At 39.3% G+C, this 25,722-nt stretch overlaps 3 protein-coding genes and 1 long non-coding RNA gene across 4 annotated transcripts; all 4 read right to left on the reverse strand.

The window, feature by feature from the left end:
• Positions 1 to 3,893: 3,893 nt before the first annotated feature.
• Positions 3,894 to 4,972, reverse strand: LOC109159463 (ribonuclease MC-like). Its single transcript, XM_019307566.1, has 2 exons — positions 4,654 to 4,972; positions 3,894 to 4,373 (listed from the first exon to the last, which is right to left on the reverse strand). Exons 1-2 carry the CDS (start codon positions 4,912 to 4,914, stop codon positions 3,909 to 3,911), a joined length of 726 nt encoding a protein of 241 aa, XP_019163111.1. The 5' UTR covers positions 4,915 to 4,972; the 3' UTR covers positions 3,894 to 3,908.
• A 3,225-nt stretch (positions 4,973 to 8,197) lies between these two features.
• LOC109159124 lies at positions 8,198 to 9,934 on the reverse strand. The gene is made up of 2 exons (XM_019307151.1): positions 9,800 to 9,934; positions 8,198 to 9,709 (listed from the first exon to the last, which is right to left on the reverse strand). The coding sequence occupies exons 1-2, from the start codon at positions 9,932 to 9,934 to the stop codon at positions 8,198 to 8,200; spliced, it is 1,647 nt and encodes a 548-aa protein (XP_019162696.1).
• Positions 9,935 to 12,734: 2,800 nt separating this feature from the next.
• On the reverse strand, positions 12,735 to 13,695 carry LOC109159475. Its single transcript, XR_002050583.1, has 2 exons — positions 13,543 to 13,695; positions 12,735 to 12,952 (listed from the first exon to the last, which is right to left on the reverse strand). It is a non-coding gene; the product is annotated as an uncharacterized LOC109159475 (long non-coding RNA).
• A 571-nt stretch (positions 13,696 to 14,266) lies between these two features.
• LOC109159131 (cytochrome P450 76A2-like) lies at positions 14,267 to 14,836 on the reverse strand. Its single transcript, XM_019307159.1, has one exon. The coding sequence runs from the start codon at positions 14,834 to 14,836 to the stop codon at positions 14,267 to 14,269; it is 570 nt and encodes a 189-aa protein (XP_019162704.1).
• Between the last annotated feature and the right edge of the window lie 10,886 nt (positions 14,837 to 25,722).

The raw sequence follows: 25,722 nt of genomic DNA on the forward strand, positions 1-25,722 counted from the left end.
TCCTTCTTAATGTTGAAATTGAATTAGTAGTTCAAAATCAACTAAAATTAATTTTTAACCGTCTTAAACGGTTAAACCAATTAAAAATAATTCATTCAAAATATACATAATATTTTGCTTAATTATATCAAAAGATATCTTTCATATGCATATTTTGATGAATGTAATTGAAAACCGAAGCATATACTAAACTTGATGTACATAACATTAATATTGTTTTAGTCAAAACAATCAACCAAGCAGAGATTATAAAGGCTTTGATACCAAATGTGAGATTTAAATATACAGAGCATAATCTACGAGAAACTTAACTCGTAACAGCGGAAGCGGAAGCACTGTAGATCTCCAGCCATTGTTGATATCATATTGTGTTGCCTCTTGAACGGTAGATCTGCAGAATATGGTTAGCCGTTTTGTCTCATACTTGACTCAGAACCCTAGATGGTGTACTGGTATTTTCTGAGCAGTATGAGTACCATAACTTTATGCTATATAATGAATGTGTCCTGTATCCCATCAATACAGGGTTTATATAGGCATATGGGTGGAATACAGACTTAACCTGATGTCCAGTCCAACCAATTACTTAATGGGCCTAGTCCACTTGCACCACATAATTAAGGCCCATATGGGAAAGTCTTACAGTGAGAAGAAGAGAGACTAGGGACATGTAAAACATCATGTAACTTAAAAGACATAGAATCAATAGCTAACGAAGCGGAACCAACATTAACAATAGGCAAACATGTACCACTGCCGACTCGCAGAGTCTCCGGGCCATCATAACGTGTTGCAGAAGTCATCAAAGAAGAATCAGGCGTAGCATGATTTGTAGCACCAGTGTCAGGGAACCCCTGATGAGGACCGTTGGAATCACCATTATCACCAGAGACGGCCACATTAGCCTGAAAACTCAGAGCCCCTGAATAACGCCGAAAACAGTTGGCTCCCGTGTGACCAAAACATTTACAAATTTGACAAGGATCATCATAGCGCCAAAAATAATTGGCTCCCGTGTGACCAAAACGTTTATAAATTTGACAAGGATCATCATAGCGCCAAAAACAATTGGCTCCCGTGTGACCAAAACGTTTACAAATTTGACAGGGATCATCAATGCCACGTCGTTCACTGGACTGCTTCTCATACGGTGTATCTTGGTTTGATGCCATCGGCTATTGCTACGAAGCGAGGTGACGTCGTGTCTTTACAAGAAATTATTTTGGTCTGTGCTTCACGTTATTTTGGCCCTCATAATAACCCTAGCTAACTGATACCAGATGAGAATATAATTGTGTTGTATTCAATAATAATGTCTGAGAGTACAGGGAGCGAATATATAGATATGCTAGATAGAATCCTAGTCTAACACGAATAATATAGTTCTAGTCTAATATGGATAATATAGTCCTAATATTAAAAAGTTTGGACTATACTATATTTTAAGGTACATTTGAAACTCATGTGAGTTGCTATCTTCTTTAGAAAGGCCTCAAATACAATGTCTCTAAACCTTATGTGCTTTCTATTTTTTCCTAGATACATTGGAAGGGCTATGGTTCAGATTTTGACACATCCTAAGGGTTTGAGGTATAATTGAAAAATGTATGTTATTAATATGTATTTTATTTTATGGTATGTAGTCACCATCTTTCTATTTTTTAAAATACAGATTATGAATTGCTTTTGATTTTGTTAATATCTTTTTTATTAATGGATTTGTAAACTACATTTTGTAATGTAGGTATCAAATGAAGAAAGTGGTCATCAATCTTTATTTGGATTATTCTGGGTTGAGCTCTGTACAGCATCAAGCAGTCAACAAGCCAAAGCTTCAGTGGACTCCCCCATTGGGTTCAGCCAAGAAGGAAGAATTGGTAGCTATGACTCCTTTAATTCTTTCTGCATTACATAATTTGAGTATGTAGTTTGGAAGGCGATACTTTTAAAAAGTATGTTTCACAATTTTTGGTTGATTTAGTCCGGAGTGAGCATATCTCTGGAGAAGTTGAGCTAGTTCTGTAGACTTCCAGTACTTGAATATGTAGACTTTTGTACTTGAATATTGTTTGATATTATTATTTGACAAATATTTGTTATAATTGATTTTCTTTTAAATTGAATGTGTATATGAATTTGTTTGTGGTTGCAATGCAAATTTGAATGTAGGGAATTATATTAAAAAAAAAATTAATGAGAATCATAAAAAATAAAATGAAAAATTTAGTGGCAGTTCAAAAATGTCACAATTATTAAATAAGAAAACAATTTTAAAAAATAAAAATATATTTTAGCGGCGGTTTTATTAAAACTGCCGCTAATATTTATGGTAAAAATAAAATAAAATTATATTTTAGCGGCGGTTGTATAACTGCCGCTAATATTTACAGTAAAATTAAATAAAATGTTTACCGGCAGTTATATAAATGTCGCTAAAAGTTAACAAAAAAAAAATGATTAATTTTTCGCGGTGATTCACGAACCGCCGCTAAATGTAGTAAAAATCGCCGCTAAATGATTGACGAACTAATTTTCGCGGTTGTAAAAAATCGTTGCTAAAGTCTTCGTGACACACTATTTAGACGCGTTTGGATAACCGCCGGGGAACGCAATAGTGACGGTTTTTAACCGCCGCTAAATGCCATATTTGGTGTAGTGCTAGTCCAGGTGTGTGCATCTGACCATTCCTCCGATCAGCAGTTTTCATTTCATTCTGCACCCAATTGTTTATTTCAGGTTTGTGGTCTGGAACGTTTCTATTATCAGTTTCACCCTTTGCTCCCAGGTGCTGATTTCAGGTTTGCAAGTTAGTTCTTTTCTAGGTCCACCAACTGTCCCATAAGAATTGAAGCTAACTATTTGCAGTCTGCAAATAAAGAAGAATATGCCAAGGCTTAAGCTGATGCAAAATAGTGCATTACCAGAAACTTTTATTGTAATTGACTAGCCCGTTGGCCTGTTAGCTCCTAACCGGTGAATTGAGACAAAGAGACAAAGAGCAGCATGAAAGTAAAGGGACAATGTAATGTATCATTCTCATTCCAACCAACTTCTCAATACAATGATACAACATATATATAAATACAATATGTAACACCAAATAATAATGGTGGTAATAATAATGCCATGACCGTTACATCCATTTTGTATTGAATGTTCATAATGTCCATATAATATGTACTTATAACAACTTTATAATAATTTTAAATTTCAATTTTGATCCACTGACTATTGAATTTATATTTTTTCAAAAATGTTAATTTAGTACCTTGACTATGCAATTTTTTTCAATTTTGACCACGCCGGCCAAATTATCGGTCAAATGTGATTGAAAAATATTAATAAACAAAATAATTAGAGTATTTTAATCATTTCACTACTCTTTTTTTCTTCTCCGGCGAGTCCATTTTTTCCACCATGCTTTCCAGTGAATGCAATGAGCGGGAATGCACGTGCCGATCCGAAGCGGCATACCGCCATCGCGTTGAGCCCTCAGACGTGGTTGTGCTTTGGAAAGGTCTAGGGTTTGAGTCCTACTCGGGTTAATGTAATTTTTATGACATTTTACTAACTATTATTAGTAGTGAGCAATATATATATATATATATATATATATATATATATATATATATATATATATATATATAACATTCTTTTATATTAATAATGAGATGTATTTTATAGGTTTCATATTTTGTTATTAATATTTTTATAAAGTTTTGATATGTTTTATTTTTTACTCATATCCAATAATATTTATGATTATACTTTTTTTAAGTGTTTCATTTTTTTTCAAACTATCTATTTTGTTGTAATGTTCCGTCCTCACTGAACAAAAATTCTGGCTCCGCGCCCTGCTTGCCAAAATAAAATTCCAAAATGAAAACAAGGCAAATGAAAATAATACTTCATTTCCTTTTCAAATAAATATATAGCATATTGGCCGAATTTTGGTCAGTGCATGAATTAGAACTTCCTACACTACAATCTACTAAATTAGTAGCCGAAACGTCGTAACAAAACCTTATTTCTGTTATATACGTCCTACCATTAGAAGCTGTCCGGCATATAACCGCTGGACGCCTAATATTAGTGAATCCCCGCTTAACCTGAATTTGACTGAATGCCCCCAAAATACTAGTAACGGTTGTAGGTGCACTATTGTCTGGGAAAATTTTCCCGCGTGCAAGGATAGTAGTTATATTGTATGCAATATATAACTGTACGGTCTTTTCAAAATAATCTACTTGGGGGAGTAGATTATTTGAGAGCATGCCATGAGTATTCCACTCGTACCTCCAAAACCTGTTATTGTAATTCCCATAATAGTCTAACCAAAAGCGATTTAATCTGGACAGCAAGTTTGGATACATCTGCAAATGCCATTTAAAATAAAAAATTAATTACTACAAAATGTATAAACCAATCAAAGTTTACATGTAAATGGCTAAGAATTGAGTTTATAAATTAATATAAATTTTATATATATATATATATATATATATATATATATATATATATATATATATATATCAATATTTTCTTTTTTTTTTTTGAAATTGTTTCTGGAAAGTTCACTAAAAACAGGTGTACCATGTTAAATAATAATAATAATAATAATAATAATAATAATAATAATAATAATAATTTTACCAAGTTAGGATTATATAACGGTGCCGTTGGAAGATTTTGACCTTGCGTAACTTGTGGCCAAAGGCCATGAATAGTGAAATCCTCTCTTATTTTAGCATATATACAGTTCACATGTGCACTCATTATAACTCTACAATAGCCCGGAGGCCAAAACAGTGATAAATGAAACCCATGCCAATGTGGAGGTGGAGGTGGAGGTGGAGGTGGAGGTGGAGAGGGAGGGGGAGGGGGAGGAAGGAGAGGAAGCTTAGATAGTTGCATATGTGAATTCAAATTTGAACAGATGGCATCACTCACTTTCAAACAAAGAAGAAGAACCACAAACACAAACCTATTCATTTTTTTTGGAATAAAAACTCTAGTAATGAAGGTTGGTCATTAAGAGTGGCATATAATACCCTTTTATAATAAGATTTGTTGATCTCTTCTATGACACAACTAAATATACTAATTAGGTACTAATTAAGTTAGTCATGAAGGTTAAGTATTAATATATATATATATATATATATATATATATATATATATATATATATATACTTAGGTACTAATTAAGTTAGCCATGAAGGTTAAATATTGATAGTTAATATATATATGTAGACAACTAAATATACTAATTAGGTACTAATTTATACTAATTAGGTACTAATTAAGTTAGTCATAAAGGTTAAATATTAATATATATATATATATATATATATATATATATATATATATATATATATACTTAGGTACTAATTAAGTTAGCCATGAAGGTTAAATATTGATAGTTAATATATATATGTAGACAACTAAATATACTAATTAGGTACTAATTAAGTTAGTCATAAAGGTTAAATATTGATAGTTAGGGATGCAAATTTATTGATTTGCTTTCATGCTGAAATAATTATTGTAATTATTACACATTAAAAAGAGCTAATACCACATAATCCTCACTAATTTTGAATCATAGACAAAGCAAATCATTATTTAATTAACTTTTATGGAAGCATTAATTAAGGCAAAATTAAAGGTAATTCACTGAACCTCCTTGCAAGAGAAAAAATTACTAAATTTCTTTCTTAACCTATACATCAATACATGCATCGATGCACCAATGAACTTTGAGCTAATACTATACCTATCCTACTATACTATAATTTTTTTTTTTTTTTGGTGAGATTGAGGGACATTGAGTCCCAAGAAACTAAGCAATTCTTCTAGTTGTCACGCCATTGGCATCACGAGCAAGCAAAGAGATCATATCTGGGGGTGGGGAGTCCAGCAATGATGTTCCCCACGGTTTGTCATGCCCCAAGTTCGCTAGGTAGTCAGCACTTTGATTGCCTTCCCGGAGGACATGCCGGAGTTCATGGTTGAGGAAACCTTCCATTAAGGCTTTGCAGTCCAGAATCAAGGTATCTGCCTCCGGACTGGATCTCGAGTCCATGCGAAGAGCCTGAACAAGAGCTTCTGAATCCGATTCTATAATAATATTCAAGATCCTCTCATTTTTAGCCATAATAAGCCCCTCTCGGAGACCCCAGAGCTCAGCAATGAAACTGTTCGTAATGCCAATCTTAGAGGTAAACCCCCTAATCCAGTTACCAAGATGATCACAAAGCAGACCTCCAGCACTGGCCATACCGGAGCAAGTTCTCCTAGAGCCATCCGAGTTAAGCTTCGTCCATCCTAGCGGTGGTGGTGACCAGTGAACCCAAATCTGTCTCCCTATGATCGGGCCTCCATGTTTAAGCAGGTGGTGCTTCGCTTCTTCAGTCTGGTGTGCAGCTCGTCTACAGATTTCCCCCGCTGGAACATCATTATGGTTGAACACGAGGTCATTCCTTGCTTTCCAAAGGTTCCACAGCATGTGAGGGAAGAAGATGCTCCAGTTGATGTCACTGGAAGAAGGTGGCGATGAACAACCAGAATTTTTGATCCAGCTTGTCAGGGAGCGGGTGGAGATTGCATCAAAGTAAGCCGGAGGGTTGCAGAGATTCCAGCATTCAACTGCCAACTCGCATCTACGGAAGAGGTGGTCAAGCGATTCTTGTTCCCTCACACATCTTGGGCAGGAATCATCGTTGGTGAGGCCTCGGTGTTTCCTTTCGGCATTAACAAGGACCCCGTTGTTGATAATTTTCCAAATGAAAATTTTTATTTTTTCCATGCATTTCAGATTCCACATCCAGCCTTGATCAGTAGACTCCCCGCTATGACCTGCAATTAAAGAGTATGCTGATTTAACAGAAAAAAGTCCCGTACCTGAAAGAGGCCACGAAAGGGTATCTTGTTGCTCGCTGTTGATGCTGATCGGGACCGCCCGAATAGAGTTGACTACAGAGGACGGCAGCAACTCGGAGCAGGATCTGATGTTCCAGGTTCTATTTGCGGAGATATAGTGACTAACTTTTTGTTGTGCCACATCATGGGGAGGCACAATATTTGGGAGAGAAGCAAGCGGGGCGTCCCTAACCCAGTGGTCGTGCCAAAAGTTGAGGGTGTTACCATTACCAATCTTCCATTTAACGCCTTGTTGGAGAATTTGGCGTCCTTTGATAATACTTCTCCATCCCCAGGAGCAATTATTGGGAGTGCCAACCGAGAAGAAGTTCCCATCTTTTATGTATTTCTGAGTCATGATCTGGACCCAGAGTTTATCTTTATTGGAAACCATTTGCCACGCAAGCTTAGTGAGGAAGGCTTTATTAACCACTTGGGCTTGCCTTAAACCCAACCCCCCCTTGTCTCGTGGTGCACACACCTCCGACCAGCTGACTGAATGAACCTTTCTAGAGTCTTCAGAGTGCCCCCATAAAAAGTTCCTGCAAATCTTGTCAATACTATTACAAGTACTTACCGGTAACGCCATGGATTGCATGATATAGGTTGGGGTTGTGGCTAGAGAGGACTGGACCAAAACCCTTCTACCTGCCATGCTCAGGGTACTAGCTTTCCAGTTAGCTAACTTTCTTCGCATCTTATCAATAACGGATGAGAAGGTCGTCTTGGAAACCCTCTTGTGAAGAAGGGGGATCCCGAGATAGGTACCTAACGAGGATGTTACCGGGATTCCTGTGTGCTCTCCAATGTCTCTTTTGATCCCTGCATAAGTATTGGGAGAGAAAAAAATTTGGGACTTAGAGAGATTTACCTTTAGGCCGGAGGCGTGACTGAACTTGTTAAGGCAGTCCATCATCACCTTAGCTTGTTGTGTCGATGCTTCACCAAAGAGCAAAAGATCGTCTGCGAAGAAAAGGTGAGAGATACCAATACCGCCTCTAGACACCGATAAGGGCTTCCAGTTATGCGCAGCTACTTCTTTTTGGATGTCAAAGGCCAGTCTTTCCATAATCAAGTTAAAGAGGTACGGGGCAAGCGGGTCCCCCTGACGGAGCCCACGACCCGGGGAAAAGGAGGGCAGGCGTCCACCATTCCAAAGAATAGAAATGTCACTCTCACTAAGAGAGAAGAGAATGAGCTGAGTGATGCTTCTGGGAAAACCAAATCCATCAAGGGTTTCTTCAAGGAAGGACCAATCCACACTATCATAGGCCTTCTAGAGATCCACTTTGAAGACCATAAGACCTTTCTTACCATTCTTCTTATTCATCGTGTGGATGACTTCTTGTGTAAGAATCACGTTATCCAAGGTTGAGCGGCCCGGGAGGAAGCTGTTTTGGTGAGGCCCAATAAGCCGACACATAATGGGTCTCATACGGTTGACTAGAACTTTTGAAACAACTTTGAAGTTCACATTCAGCAAAGTAATGGGCCTGAAGTCGGAGGCTGTCTCCGGGACATCCTTTTTGGGAATAAGAGTAATAAAAGCCCGCAGAAGTGAAGTCGGGACTTTGCTAGTGCTCAGAGCCCGGTTGACTAGCCCCGTAAGAGTTGGCCCAATATCTTCCCAAAAATGTTGATAAAAAATCGCCGGGATACCATCTGGACCGGGGCTTCCAAATTTTTTCATACCAAAGGCTACTTTCCTAACTTCCTCCATCGTGGCACTCCGGGACAATTGGCTGGCTTGTTGTCTCGAAATCTTACAACTCTCTGCAATCCGAACCAGATTTGAGCTCCCACTGCTGCCAATTCTGTCAAAAAGCGAAGCAAAGAACGAAGTGATATGGTTAGAAAGAGTAGTATTATCATCAGTCCAATTACCGTTTATTTTGAGGAACCTGATTATGTTTCTGTTTCTTCTAATAATGGCAGAGTTATGATAGAACCGAGTGTTTCTATCCCCCTCTTTAATCCAGTTGGCCCTTGACTTTTGGAACCAGAGAGTCTCTTCCTGGTCAAGCACCTGATTGAGGTTAGCTGCAAGCCGTTTTTCCAAGGCCTGGAGACCCCTCGAGGTAGCATAGTAGGGATTGGATTGGATACCCCGAATTCTGGCCTCGAGATCACGCTTTCGTTTAAAAATATTACCAAACACATCACGATTCCAGGCTTTGCTTTTTTCAGTGATATCGCCAAGGATGTTTACAATTTCTTGATCACCTCCATTCGTGGCATTTTTCCAAATCAGACCATAGTCATCTCTATTAAGCCAAGCTGCCTCGAACCGGAAAGGACGGAGGTTTCTATCCGGCGGTGAACCCGCTGCATCCATGAAAAGGATTGGGTTGTGATCAGAGTGAAGCCGTGGAAGGATTACAACTTTGGCTTCGGGAAAGGCCAACTGAGCATCCATATTCCAAAGAACTCTATCAATCCGGCGCATCTGAGTAACTCGGTTACCCACAAAGCGGCACCAAGTGAATTTGGTACCAACTGATCCCGGGTCTATGAGACCACAGTTGCTAAATGCATCGGTGAACCTTTGCATACCCGGGATGTTAATAAACTCACTTCCCCATTGTTCTTCTACCATAGCTATGTCGTTTAGATCGCCCATGAGGATCCAAGGGCCTTGAATAGAGTTACTGAACAGTTTACATTCCTCCCAGAATCTAGACTTGGCCAAAAGGTTGGGTCTAACATAAGAAAAGGTGACGTGTCCTCCATCCACCTTCGTATGAATCGCCTGAGAAGAGTGTTTAACAACCTGTAAATCTGTTTGCCCCTGTTTTCAGAAGAGGAGCAAACCACCTGCAAAACCAATGGGCTCAACTAAAAAATGATTAGTGAATCCCATAGAACTAGCCATATTAACCATTCCCTCAACTCTGGGGGAACGGATCTCCAGGAGACAAAGGATATCAGCTTTGGACGAGCGTAAAAGCTCTTTTACATGCTTTCTTACACGCCCATTGACAACACCCCTACAATTCCAGGAGATGGCAATCATTGAGAGATATCGGTAGGCGGAGAAGTTTGATAACCACCTTCTCCCGGCGTGAAACATGTCATGGCGACCGGATGTTGACTATCCAAACCCCCAAAGCCAAAACCAGCAAAGGTGGCATTCAAGCCCCCAAACTGGAAGGGTGAAGTTGATGCACCAAGGCCAGAACTTTCACCCGGAGCAAAACTGCTAGCGTCAAACAAAACAGAATTACCTATCATCCCACTTCTACCCACCCTTCTAGAACCGCCTCGGAAGGTCGTGCGAGAGCCCCCACGGCCTCCGCCAACTTGGCCGGAGGAATGTGGCGCCGTCGACCGAGCCTCCTGCGCAGCCATCAGGTTAGGTGTGTGGGCCAATCCCTTGTCAGGGGGAGTTGGCGGACGTGAAGGAACAGAGATAGGAGACTTACCTTTCCCGCTTTCACCGTTCTTTTTCTTCTGTTTGTTATTTGAGGAAAAATGGCGATTGTCATCCCTCGAGTCTTTCAAGCCACTCAAGGATTGAAATTGATTACCTTTGGGACGGGGAGCTGCATTCTTACTTTTGTTCTGATTGTGATTCTTCTTGGCAGCCTCCACTGTGCGTTTTCGAGTTACCACCATCCACGGACCGTACTTGGCCCTAGCAGTCTCAGCTGGAGGCGGCTGCACTGCCGGCTCCGAGCCCGGAACCGCATCCTTCTCCCCCGCTGGTTCTGCATTGAGATCCATGGTGCTCTCGGCCGGCATCGTAGGGGCTTTTGACTGCGGACAGGCTTGCTGGCGATGCCCGACAATGCCACATCCGAAGCATAAAACATGTAGGCCTTCGTATTCCACCTCGTGGAGTAGATCATTCACCCAGATTTCTGAAACCAGAGGTTTGTCGACGTCAATTTCCACCGCAGCTCTGGCGAACCTCCCCTTGGTCACAGCAGTAGTGGTTCTATCGAGTTTCAGCGGTTTCCCTACGTTATTCAAGATCTGCTTGATGATGTCATCTCTGAAGTATTCCACAAAGAGTTTGGGCAGTCTCACCCACACGGCCATTTTTGCCAGCTTAGCTTTAGATGGATCAAACTGTGGCACCCACCGTTGGGCAACCAGGTAGTTATCGAATATCTTCCAGGGACCATCGATGAGGACATGCAAATAGTCCCTTCGGCTGCTAAAACGAGCCACGAAACAGCCGTACCCAATATCGATAAGCTCCATTTTTTCCTGCAGGCCCCAAATCGTTGGCAGCCTTTTGTTCAACACATTGAAACTGATGTTCTTGCCTAGATATCTGATGATCAAGGCGAGCTTCCACTTCTGGCAAAGCTCCCTTCTTGTTGCCAAGGGAATATAGACTCTTGGGATCCCATCTTCTCTAGGTTGCGTATTCATGTCGCCATCCGGCTCTAATTCTGGGTCCTCAAACGCCCAGTCGTTAAGGTCCGAGATGGGGGGTACGTCTCCATTCAACAGCACTGGAGATGCTATAGCTTCCGCGAATGAACGCTTGGACGTGCATGCCTTCTTGTGGGAGCGTTGATCCGTCACCACCTCCTCCATGGGATCCGAAGGTGGGGGGGTGGCGCTCTCCATCGACGTCTGCATGCCCGCCGGACCGCCGCTGGCCGCCATAACGGCTAGGACGCGTACAGCGGAACTTACCAAAAAAGAACCAGAAAGCCAAAGGAAAGAAGCGTTTCTAGAGAGAAAAAATCATACCAGGATCAATCAAGTTCCTTCGCATCCATCCTACTATACTATAATAATAAAGCCACATCCCTTTCGTAATTAAAATTAGATAAAAGTTTCCCGCTCAAGTAATACGGTGCCGTTTTATTGTTAATAATAACCAGCGCATCTTTTAGGTTTTAAGTGTATTGTCATTTAAACATCCGATGAAGCGTGGGTAATATAACTAGACAACTTTAACTGATCAAGCATCACCATCTGTGGCTATTTTGAAGTTAATGTCAGATGAATTCTCTCTTGTTTAGAGCATCCATAATAGAGAAGAATATGAAAATAATGTCAGATGAATTCTTTCTTGAAGATAATAATTGATGTAGGAAAGAAATAAATGAAAGAGATTTAAGGAGAAAGCGAGATTTAAGGAGAAAGCCTTGTAACAGCAAGGCAACAACCAAGCCCCGTGCACGCACCCGGCTGTGCGTCAAGCGCACCTGACATGCATTTGGGTTATATTTTTTTTTATTTAAAAATTCAGTTTTAGTTTTTTTTTTCTCCCCTCCCACATTATCTTTCGTAATCACTCTTACATTCTCCCCTAATATCCCAACTGATAAGGATGCTCTTAGGATAATAGCAAATGTAGGGTGAATGATTTGAGAAATAAATCTCCTGCAACAACCCACATCATGTCAGATCCAAAAAAATAAAATAAAATGGAAGAAACAAGGGCTTAAAAATTAACACGTGAGGCGCGTCAGGCTGTGAATGAATAAATATTTAGAATACTGAATACACATTTAAGCAATAAAGCCAACTAAAACATTATGCACAAATAAATAGCTCAGTTTGATGGGTTGGGCACAGGTCAGGTTCAGGTTCGCCCCGAGCCTAAATATGTTACTCGAAAGTTTTCGGGCCCTGTGTTTTTAAATCCAAAACTGAACCCAAATTTAACGGGTTCTTTTTGGATTCAGGTACATCGGGTTCGGGTGATTAAACCCAAAAATATAAATCTTTTTTAAAAAATCAAAATTTCTAAATGTTCTGAGCTGGAAAGTTATACAAGTATTAGAAATAAAGTAATAAGACCCCCCCTATTACATCAAAAGGCATTGAGAAAATAAAGAAAGAAAATAAAATTCTAAAATAAACCTAAAAGATCTAAATTAATAATTTACAACAAAAAACTTTTTTAACATTACAACAATTTACTAATCTAATAAAATAATGATTAGAGACATGAAGCATAAATAACAATTTTTTTAAAAAAAAAAAAAAAAAGCAGTGAAAAATCCTTGTCAGTTCAGTTAAAGCTGTTGAAGTTGTATTCCCCCTCCTCAAATTCCATATGTTGCTACAATAAAAAGAAGAAAAGTGAGATAAATATCATTTCAATGTGTCATTTTGTAGTGCGACAATTCATGCATATATTTGAACCAATATCACTGTTATTTGAAGAGAGAAAGAACATAAATAGATAAATGGTGTGACAAAATAATGTAATATTAGATTGGTTTGCAGATTCAAATAGCATTGCAGTATAAACAAGCTATTGCTATTCCAAAAGTAGGGAGAAGCAATTCACACTTCATTTGTCAAAGCACAAAAGAGAACAAAGCAAGTTAAGCAACTAAGCCAAAATGGTATTTCTTTCACCAATACAAATATACAATACTTACAATATTTAAATGAGATAAGGGAGAAAAATCACTTGAATCAACCTTAATGCACATGAATTTGTAAGATCTACTTATTTTCAAATCAAAATTGATCTACTTGGCTATATCTACTAATAGTGTATTCGAAAACTATTAATAAAAGAGAAATTATACCAAAAGCATTTGGCAAATTAATAAAAAAAAAGAATTTTTTTCCAAACATAATTAAAAAACCCAAAACATATATTTTCGAGAAAATAAAAAGCCAAAAAAAATAGTAAATTACCTGTTAATGAGACATAGATTTTTTAGATATTTATGGCCAAGTTTGGTTTTTTCCCTTTGAGTAGGGGACCGCCAGTCGAAGCCTCAAAGATCTGCCCAGATCTACGTTGTGCTTAGCAGATCTAGGGTTTCCTGTGAAGAAAGTGTGAGAGAATGAACGTCAAAGACTATCCGTATGAGTAAATTAAAATTTAAAAGACTGAAATTGATAGGTTAGAGAGAACTCACCAAGAATGGGTTGAGTGTCTAAGAGCCTGAGCGAAGGCGAGAACCGAGAGGACCGAAGTCGGAGTCGCATTCCGGTGGAGAGGCGGAACCAGTGAACCACGGCGGAGAGTTGGAGAGGGTGTGAGAACTGAGAGCTGAGAGGCGGAGACTGGAGATTGGAGATGGTGAGACTTGAGAGAGTGATGGATGATATACTGAGATGAGATCTGAGAGACAAAGAACAGAGGAGAAGGGAATCGCAAGAGAGAAACGAGGCGGAACTCGAAAGCATAACACAACACTCCAGATTAGAGTTAATTCCAGCAATGGTCTCTGAGTATGGTGATTTTCCACAATTGGTCCTCGACTTTTAATTTGGACAATTTAACCACCCGACTATTAAAATCTTTCCAATTGTAGTCCTTCCGTTAGATTGGAGTTAAGTGAAAGTTAATTTGAGGGGTAAAAACGTCATTTCCCTGAATTCATCATCATCACCATCACCGCACGCTGTTCTGTCACTTCTGTCCAGCACGCAGCGAGGAAAGGGGAAGGCTGCGACGGCGAGGGAATCCGGCGGGTTCTCGACTTTCTTGCCTCTTTCCACTCTCCCGTCTGTCTTCGTTCATGCGTTCCTTCACAAGTGTAGAAACAATTTTCAGTGTTGTTCTCACATCTCTATCAGCCTTCCTTTTTAAACTCTGCAAGTCTAGCCACCTAAGACCTGGGAATATGTCTGAAATGTTTGGAGTGCCAAACCACTGTGCGACGCCTGTCAAGGCATTGAAAAACTTTGAAGCTTTATCTGACATAAGATCTACCAAATCGTGAGAGAGAAATAGGTTTCCCAACAAGTTAAATGTTGCGAGGAAAGAAAAGTGTGCTACATGAACCCCACTTCCTCCCTGCATAGAATTCGCTTGGAAGCTACTTGGCGTCTGACTGGATAGATTCCCCTGCGGAATCGCGTCGGAAGCTGCTTGCATCAGAGTTTGAGTGATTGGAATAGCGGCTTGTGCTTCCTGATTAGTGTTGCCGACGCCGGAGAGTGCGGCGGCATAGGTGCTGTGTCTGTGCTCTAATACCATGATGGAATGAGCTATGGAAGGTGCGAAATGAAGCAATGATGTGTGGTGTTATTCATTGAAACAGAATGTCCAGAACCTTACTCATACAAAGAGAATACATCCAATATATACAAGAAGGAAGGAGGGAAAAGGGGCAGTTATAACAAATCAGATATGAACATTTACATTACTTCCCTCTACGTATTATGCCTTGGTGTTGCTTGGCTCTGTTATTTCTATCCATTGGAGCATTTCACCAATGCATTTTCTCCTTACAGAGATGTGAGAACAACACTGAAAATTGTTTCTACGCTTGTGAAGGAACGCATGAACAAAGACAGACGGGAGAGTGGAAAGAGGCAAGAAAGTCGAGAACCCACCGGATTCCCTCGCCGTTGCCGCCTTCCCCTCTCCTCGCTGCGTGCTGGATAGAAGTGACAGAACAGCGTGCGGTGATGATGATGAATTCAGGGAAATGACGTTTTTACCCCTCAAATTAACTTTCACTTAACTCCAATCTAACGGAAGGATTACAATTGGAAAGATTTTAATAGTCGGGTGGTTAAATTGTCCAAATTAAAAGTTGAGGACCAATTGTGGAAAATCACCATACTCAGGGGACCATTGCTGGAATTAAATCCTCCAGATTATCTAACCCTAACTATTATTTATATACTATACGTATATTACGGGTATCGAGTCGAATCCGAATCTAATATTTTAAACCCGCAAACCGAACCGAATTACTAGCCTTCAACACAGTTTTTATCGGGTTGGACCCGAACGGTTCATATCCGAACCGGACTGCATTTTTCCGAGTTGAACCCACGAAAATTCGGGCTAGACCCGAAATATGCCCACCCCTAATTGTGTAGATTTAGTGTATTTAAAATGTACTCGATATTCAGAATCCACACAACTAATTGCACCATTATTCAACAAAATTTTACACTTAAATAATTAGGCCAATTAATATAATTAAACAATCAGGTCTATCTATAATTCTATATTATAAAACAATACAATATATACTTAAAAATCCAAGCTCATGCCGGTGACCCAATCTTCTAACCCAATCCAAATTTCTTACCCGACCCAACGCCCGGGAGTATTTAAGCGATTTTGGCTCCATTTCTGACCTAGAGCCGACGCTTCGTCTTCTTTCTCCTCTCTCTCGAACATTCTCCCGTTCTCCGTCTCTTGGTCCGAATGTCTCCAAAGTCCAATCCAACCTATAATCTCAGCTCTACCACCATTTTTTGGTTGTAGAAGGCTATAAATGTGTTTGTAGAGCAACTCATATGCCAATAATCGTTCTCTACATCAGTCTTTCACTTGTACTATAAAATCGCGAGGTTGATTTCAAACCCTAATTTCAGAAAACCTATGAGATAAGTTATCCTAGTCTATCTATTTTATACTTAATTTTTTGACTAATTATTTCAATTTTCTTGTCTATTTTGTTGTTCATGTTAGTTCAAGATTAGATTAGTGTTTTCCTATGCAGGGGCGGAGCCAGCATGGGGGCAGTGGGGGCAGCTGCCCCCCTCCCCCACCCCACCCCACCCCACCCCACCCCACCATTATATTATCCTTGTATGTATATATGTATATATAGAACAGGTTTTAAGTATTAGTATAATAAAACACAAGAATTTAAACAAGTGTTGCTTCAGTTCGGTTGGTTGGGCATGTGTTTGGCCTTTGGTAAGGTCTAGGGTTCGAATCTTGTTGTGCTTAAATAAGTTTTATGACTTTTTATTATTAATTGTTAGGCTACTGCTTCAACACAATTTCATATATATATAATGAGATGTGTACTTTATAATTTATTTTCTATTCTAATTATTTTATCAAATTAATTATGTTTCATATTTTATTATAAATATTTTTATAAAGTTTTGATATGGTTTATTTTTTACTTATATCCAAAAAATATTTATAATTATACTTTTAAGTGTTTCATTTTTGTAAAAACTATCTTTTTTTGTTGTAATGTTCTGCCCCACTGACAAAATTTCCTGGCTCCGCCACTGTTCCTATGTACATCAAATAGGGTGATTTGGTTCAAAAGTTGTTTATTTAAACTCTAGACCTTTATGCTATATTTTGGTGATTTGGTTCAATGTTCTGTGGATGAGGATATAATATTTCTGAATGAATCAAATAATAAGTCTGTACAGGAATATATATAGTAGCGAATAACAAACCTAATACAAGACTAATACTAGTAACAATAGGTAACGAATACTAATAATAATAGAGTCCTAATACTCCCCCTCAAGCACAAGGTGGACTAGCTACAACATTGAGCTTGCCACACAGAGTAGAGAAACGCGGACCAGGGAGAGCTTTAGTGAACATGTCAGCCAGCTGATCCTTAGTAGAAATGAAGCTAACCTGCAACTCTTTCTTTGCCACTTTGTCACGAACAAAGTGATAGTCAATTTCCACATGTTTCGTACGAGCATGGAACATCGGGTTGGAACAGAGATAAGTTGCACCCAGATTATCACACCAGAGAGTGGGAGGAGCTGCCAACGGCAACCGAAGTTCATGCAATAGAGAAACCAACCAGGTGACCTCAGCAGACACGTCAGCTAGTGCCTTGTACTCGGCCTCTATAGACGAACGAGCAACCGTACGTTGCTTCCGGCAAGACCAAGAGATCAGATTGTCACCAAGAAAAACCGCAAAGCCGCTAGTAGACTTTCTGTCAGCGGGGTCCCCAGCCCAGTCCGAATCCGAAAAAGCATGCACTGCAACAGAGGAGGATGGGCGAATAAACAGACCAAAATGCAAAGTGCCTTTAATGTACCGCAGAACACATTTGAGCATTGCCCAATGCTCAGTAGTCGGGGAGTGCATATGCTGACAGACCCGATTCACAGCAAAAGATAAATCCGGGCAAGTGACAGTAAGATACTGCAGAGCCCCAGTAAGACTGCGATACTGCGTGGGATCGGCATAAGGAACCACCGATTCAGAAACGGGTCGAGTCACAGGCACCGAAGTAGCCAACGGCTTGCAGTCCACCATACCTGCACGGCTCAAGATATCTCGCATGTATCGCTGCTGAGAAAGAAACAAACCATCACCACGAGAGACCGTCTCAATGCCCAGAAAAAAGGACGGAGCACCCATGTCACGAATCTTGAACTCCGAGGCTAAGTCAGTCAGAAGCCGAGTAACACGCGAAGCATCAGATCCCATAACAAGGATATCATCCACATAAACAAGCACATATAAAGATATAGAGTCACGAGTGTATATGAATAAAGAGACATCAGTCTTTGAAGGTGAAAAACCAACCGACACCAAGAAAGCATGTAACCTGTTAAACCATGCGCGAGGAGCCTGCTTAAGACCATAGAGTGACCTCTGTAATAAGCATACATCATCCGGTCGTGACGAGTCCTCATAGCCAGGCGGCTGTCGCATGTAAACTGTCTCTGCAAGATTACCATTCAGAAAGGCGTTGTGAACATCCAACTGCCGAATTACCCAACCGCGAGAGACAGCCAAGGAGAGAAGAAGCCGCACAGTTGTGGGTTTTACAATAGGACTGAAGGTCTCAAAAAAGTCCTGTCCTGCGACTTGATTGAACCCCTTAGCCACCAACCGAGCCTTGTGCCGCTCAATCGTGCCATCAGCCTTGCGCTTCGTCCTGAACACCCATTTGCAGCCTACAACATTCATACCAGGTGTGCGACTAACCAGACGCCAAGTGTGATTCTGGAGCAAGGCATTCAACTCAAGATCCATGGCCTCACGCCATTCCGGATACCGAACTGCCTGAGAATAACAGGTCGGCTCAGAAACAGTCATAAGAGCCACATGCTGCGTCGGCCCCAAAGAACGAGTCGCCATAACATGAGACCGAGGTGGAACCGGTTTTACCGTGCGCCGACCTCGCTTGGGCGCCTTAGGAGCACCCGAGACTGCCACATCTGGAGCCACGGCAGTCTCGGTGCGGGAATCAGAAGCAGCACCAGCAGCCCCGGAATCCGTGTCCATCTCCAGACGAGGATCCGGCCGAGCAGAACAAACACCGGAGCTCGCGCCAACCTGAACGGCGCCAACACCCCACGGCTCAATCGGGCGAGAGCTAGAGACCTGAGAGGGGACAGAAGAAGCAAATGGAAATATGGTTTCATCAAACCGCACATGACGACAAATGAATACCTTGTTAGTAGCAAGATCAAAACAACGATAGCCACAAAACGAAGACGGATAACCAAGAAACACACACGGAGAAGACCGATACTGCAACTTGTTACGATTATACGGGCGTAACAGAGGATAACAGAGACAGCCAAACACACGCAAGAAAGAGTAAGAAGGACTAGAACGATGCAACTGAGAATGAGGACTATCATTATCCAAAACCCGAGTCGGCATCTTATTGATGAGATAGACCGCAGTCTCAAAGGCATAATCCCAATATCGTTGTTGAACCGAAGCCTGGGCCAAAAGAGCCAAACCCGTTTCCACAACGTGACGATGCCGACGCTCAACTCTACCATTCTGCTCATGGGTATAGGCACAAAACTGCCTATGATTAATACCCAAAGAGACAAAAGTACGGTGCAACCGTTTATACTCTCCCCCTAAATCAGATTGAATAGAGACAATCTTACGACCATATGAACGCTCAACTAGTGACCGAAACTGCTCGAAGATAGCATACACATCAGTTTTCAAACGCATAGGATAAAACCATACATAGCGCGTATAGTCATCAACAAACAAAACAAAATAACGAAAGCCATTGACGGAAAGAAAAGGCGCTGGGCCCCAAATATCAGTATATATAAGTTCTAAAACATGAAACGTAGTAGTATTGACACGAGGCAAGGGAAACCGTGAGGATTTCCCAAGCATACAAGCACGACACAATTCCGAAGTATCACTAAAACTAGACTGAATAGAACATGAATTGTATATCTGCCGCAAGACACGCGGGTGAGGATGACCCAACCGGCTATGCCACACGTCAGAGGAGACTCAAGAGGCCACAAACGCAACGGGACTTGAACGAGAGACAGGCCAAGAATAGAGACCCCCCGAAGCCGGCCCTTTATATAGAACTTCCCTGGTTGAACGATCCTTCACAAAGAAACAATCAGGGTGAAACTCAAAAAAGACATCATTATCACGAGCAAACCGTTGCACAGACAATAAAGACGCAGAAAGCCCAGGAACATGAAGAACATCAGACAATCGAAACAGTGTTTTAGATGCGGCTAACGAAGATGAACCAGTACTAACAATAGGTAAACACTTACCGTCACCAACACGAAGATGATCCGGACCATTATAAGGAACCGCCGAGGACATTAAAGACGGATCCGGAGTGGCATGATTCGACGCACCAGTGTCAGGAAACCACTGCTGAGGATTAACCGAAGCCGAATCATCAACAGAATATGCAACATGTGCCCGCGGCCCCGGAGCGCCATCATAACGACGATAGCACGAAGCGGCCGAGTGGCCTTCGCCGGAGCAGATCTGGCACTGGACAGCCCCGGCGCCACCTCGACCGCGGCCTCGGCCCTTGCCACGACCTCGGCCTCGATTGCCGCCGCCACGCTGCTGCCCGCCCGAGCGACCTCCACCTCGCTGAGCCGCCATGGCGACCGGAGCAGCAGCAACGTCACCACCATCATCAGCACATATAAAGGCCTGCGAAACAAGAAAATCGGATAACTCGGGTAAAGACACCGGAGCACCCCTCGTCAGCGACGCCACCAAAGGGCGATATTCGGACCGCAAGCCCCGGAATATATACATATTCTGATCTTCTAGTGTCACCGGACGGCCGGCAAGTGCCAAATCCTCAATAAGCACCTGAGCACGCCCAAGATAATCCGGGATCGAAGCATCCCCCTGCCGCAATCCTTGCAGTTCGCCCACCAACCGAAGAGCACGGGCCCGAGTCGTCGAACCAAGAACCTGTTCGATCGCTACCCACAAATGCCGAGAGGAGGTTTTACCGATGGCAAGATGCATCATCTCGTCGGACAAGGACGAGATCAACAAGGAGAGCACGGCCTTATCTTGACGAAACCATGCACTCCGAGCGGCGGACGATACGGCCGACGAAGACACGGCAGCAGCAGCCTCCTCGGCAGAAGGTACCGTAATCGCAGTAAACGAGGGACACACAGACGTTCCATCGACAAAACCCAATAATCCTTGGCCATCCAGGAACGGAAGAAGCTGAGTGCGCCAAAACAAAAAATTACGGGATGTCAATTTGATGGAAACGAAGTGATGAGCCGAAGAAAACGACACCCCGGACTGCAGGGGTGCCACAAGCGCAGCCTCAGAAACAGTCCGTTCAGAACTTCCAACAGAACCGCCATCAGAACCGAGGTGCGCCATAGAGAGAGAAAAAGAACCTGCTGATACCAGATGAGGATATAATATTTCTGAATGAATCAAATAATAAGTCTGTACAGGAATATATATAGTAGCGAATAGCAAACCTAATACAAGACTAATACTAGTAACAATAGGTAACGAATACTAATAATAATAGAGTCCTAATACTGTGGATCATGTATGTTTAATTACAGTTCTTTATTAGAAACTGGGAATATAAATTCATGCTTATTGAGCATGAGTTCTGTAGTTCATGTATCCTATCCTAAGTTGTAAACTGATACTAACTAATTTAACAACTACTAATTCTTGCAGCTTAAGGCAATTTCAAAAATAATTGATTTAGAAGATGAAGGCTAAACATCAGAAGGTAGTTAAAGAAATGTAAAGACTGTTAATGTAACATGCATACATCAAGTAAGAGTTCTAATTGTACCTTTGTTGTCAATACACTGCTTCTTGATGTTTTGATTTGCCTCATATCGTTGATGTTGTTAGCTAATTTTTGATGGTCAGCATGTATTTGAGATGTATGAAGCCTGATAGTTGCATTATGTAGTTTTCTTATTTTATATTCATTAATTACAGATGTCAAAAAGTTTTTCACTAAACCATTAACATGATGACAGTTCATTTTTTCCATAAAATTGCTATCAATGTGTGCTACTTAATTTCTTCATTAAACAATTGTGTTCCCAATTTTGCCTTATTTTAGATTATTTAAAGATTACTCACTTGTTTGTTTTCAGATTTTGACAAATGATGAATCCCAATTCTGATGTCAAATATTTTTCAGTTTTTTATCATTTCAGTTTGTACGTGTACACAGTTGATAGTTAGATGGGCCAAGTCTTCTGTAGTTATAGTATATTGTGTAAATTTTGTAATTTTTTCTTTTGTTGAAGAGTAATGTTACCATCTTTGTTAATGGTTTTGTAAACTTAATTTAAAGTTGAAGTTTGGTATCATTCAATAACTTTTTTGACTTGAAAACATTCTTCAAAGTATGTAAAATATAAATTTAGTGATTTTTAACTTTAGATAGTATTTTTTCCAACATCAGTTCTTCCATTTGGAACGGATAGTTGCTAACAAACCATTTTCTTAATTTACTGCTGATTAACCACTGTAACCTAGCATTAGTCCATATTAGTCTGTTACCCTTTTTTGTAACTTACATTTTTTAAGGTAGACAGATGTTTATTTACTTAGAAAACATTCTTCTAAGTATTTTCTTTTCAATTTAGTGATTTTTAACATAAGATTATATTTTTTCCAATCAAAGCGGTAGTCATTTTGAACTGATAGTGGCTATAACCAAACCATAAGCTCTATAAGTTATGTAATGGTCTGATAGTCAAACTTAATATGTAATGGTCTGATAGTAAAATCAATACCATGTATTTATCCTTCCAATTTTTAACTTTATTTTTTAACCAACAGTTTTCTTTAAAGGTCTTTTATAAGGTAGACATATGTTTTTTGATTTGGAAACATTCTTCTAAGTATTTTCTTTCCAATTTAGGCATTTTGCATTGGGATTATATTTTGATTTAACAAATTCAAACTTTTTAGTTTTTTTTTTTAAGTCCAGACATGTTTATTCCTGCAAACACAGTTTTTAATTTGTTTTGCACAATTTGTTTTTAATTTGTTATTTTAAAGTCCAGATTTAACAAATTGCAATGTTAATCGTTATATAAATAGATACATATTATAATTTTGTGGTTTGCTTTATGTGATTTTTAATTTTGTGCAGTTATTTAATGTAGACTGTACATCAGCACTGATTTGTTAGCAGCTGATTATTTTCAATGCAAGTTCTTGACCAGTTTCCCTTACACTTGTTTCTTTTTTTTTTTTCTTGGAATCTTTAGAAAATATTTGTTTTCGAAACAGGCAACTCGCAAGACTCAAAATAATTTCTTCTAATTTTTTTTTGAATATTTCTTTCTTATATTTAATACTATAAATCTCATGTGTTTTTGTTGAAGTTAATAGATGGCAGAAAAACATGCATGTTCTCAAAGGTAGTGATAATAGTCAATGAAATAGGCAAGGATGTCACTTTACAATGTCCTTTCATTATATGCAGGCTATGTATCTATAAAATAATAGGATATGTGGTTCAAAATGAGAGCTTGATATCCAGAGCGACCCGAGTAAGTGTAAACTTATCCCCTACTTGTAATTTTAAATTTACAATTTGCATGTGTTTTATATAGTTAAATCTCTAATGTTGTTATAAGTTAGATTTACAATGTAGTAAAGTAAAGTTGTGTACACTTTATGAAATAATAAAGTTGCACAGAAAAGCTATTGTCAACATAATATTGGTGGCATGTTTTATGACTAATACACAATATTGGTGGCCTGCTTTATGACTTTATTCTTCAATAAAGCCCTGATTTTGCCGCAATCACCTCAACATCATGGAATGTTCTCCTTACATTATTTTACGAGTAAATACCCAAAATGGTCCCTCGACTATAGCTAAATTCAAAAATCGGTCCTCAACTTTCAATTTCACCCAATTAAGTCCTTAACTTTGCAATTTTGACACGATTTGGTCCTCCATCTAATTGACCGTTTGTTGACCGTGATCGACGATCTCCAGAAGAACCTTTAGCTCTCGTCGGAGCACGTGGAGGCCTCCAGGATGACGTTGCACCGGTTCGGAAACACGTCGTCTTCTTCGCTCTGGTACGAATTCAACTACATTGAATCCAAAGGGAGGATGAAGAAAGTGACCGGGTTTGGTAGATTGCTTTCGACGGTGGATTCAAATGTAACAGTGCGGTCCGAAAATGCAACCGGAACCTTAAAAAACCGACGATGGACCATGAAATTACATATATATCCTCAAAAATCACAGTCAACAAACGGTCAAATAGACAGAGGACCAAATTGTGTTAAAATTACAAAGTTAAGGACTTAATTGGGTGAAATTGAAAGTTGAGGACCAATTTGTGAATTTAGCTATAGTCGAGGGACCATTTTGGGTATTTACTCTTATTTTATCTAGAAAACAATATATTAATTACATATTTATATTAGAATTGGAAATAAAAATGAAGCTTTAATACCATTTTGGAATTCAAATGTATTCATCTTCACTGCCTTGTTGGAGAGTACATCCTACAACATTTCGAAGTGACAGAAACCAATAGTCTAATACAAAAAATAGATAAAGAAATAGAAAATAAATCAAACATGAATATAGGATTAATTGAAAAAATAAAATTATGTAGCTAATTTGTTTTGTTCACATGTTTGAATTGATGTCAATAGTCTATTGTATGTCTATAGTTAAGCCATGTGATACAGCTAATTTGAAAGTTATAAGATGCATGCAATCTTTTCAGTATTTTTTGTACAATTACTGCATGTGTCTAAGAGTTATATATATTTTACAACTTATATGTAGGTACTGTTTTAATCTTTTCAGTATTTTTTGTTCCAACTCTAAATAGTAATTAAAATATGATTCTATTTTCTACTTGCACAAGAATCTGTTAAGAAGAGGAGACGTACCACAAGGAATCCTTACTCTAGATCCATAGTTGGTGCAACCTTGGAGGTCATTCAGAAGAAGAGAGCTAAAAAACCAGAAGCCAGGGATGCTGTTAGGGAGGCTGCACTTAGGTACCTTTAATAGTTGCTTCTTTCTAGTTAACAATTTGTGTCTGATCATTCACAGTAGAGTAAATAGATTAGTAAAAAAAAAAAAAAAAAAACAGATTAGATTAGTTTAATAACAAAAAAAATATTATTTAGTATACTATTAGTATAATAAATAAACAGATTAGTATTAAGAATAAATAAATAAAATGATTATTAACCAAACGACTGAAAACAGATTCTTAACAATTCAAGAAACAGATTTCTTTCTACATTGTGAAAATTATGCATAATGAAAATACCCCATCTAGAGTATCAATTTTTTTCTAAATTGTGCAATTCAATATCATAGAAAACTAAAGTGTTTATATACTGCATAAATATTTAAAATGAAGGAAGTTCATATAGTAAAACTTTTACAATTATTTCAATTCTTCATGAAATAGAGCTGCTTTAAAATGATATAAAAGAAAACAATGATAATCACCTCTTGTTTGTTGATCTTTCTTTTGTGCTTCAATGTAGATGTAGAGGAAAAGCTGAGAAATTTGAAAAAAAAATTACTTTCAAGATAAACATAATAAAGAGATAGAGAAGGATTAAATAAGTGGTAACATGACTATGTGGTCTAATGGTACCCGGGTTGGACTTCCATTTGGAAGATTATAAGTTCGAGCCTCAGTGGAGGCGTTATTGGTTCTTTGTGTTTCAGTAGGTTGAGAAAGTATATGAACAGATACTACAATGTAATAGAGCCAGTAACTTTCAAAAAAAAAATAACTGGTAACAACCATTTTTGAAGTAAGGTATTGCTCAGAACTATACGTTTAATTTTTGTCAATATACATTGCAATCTTCAACTGCAATGATTTTCAAGTTCAAGCTGAATGGCTCCCCCA

The sequence above is a fragment of the Ipomoea nil genome, unplaced genomic scaffold (genome assembly GCF_001879475.1).
Source record: "Ipomoea nil cultivar Tokyo-kokei standard unplaced genomic scaffold, Asagao_1.1 scaffold0302, whole genome shotgun sequence".
Classification (NCBI taxonomy): Eukaryota; Viridiplantae; Streptophyta; class Magnoliopsida; order Solanales; family Convolvulaceae; genus Ipomoea; species Ipomoea nil.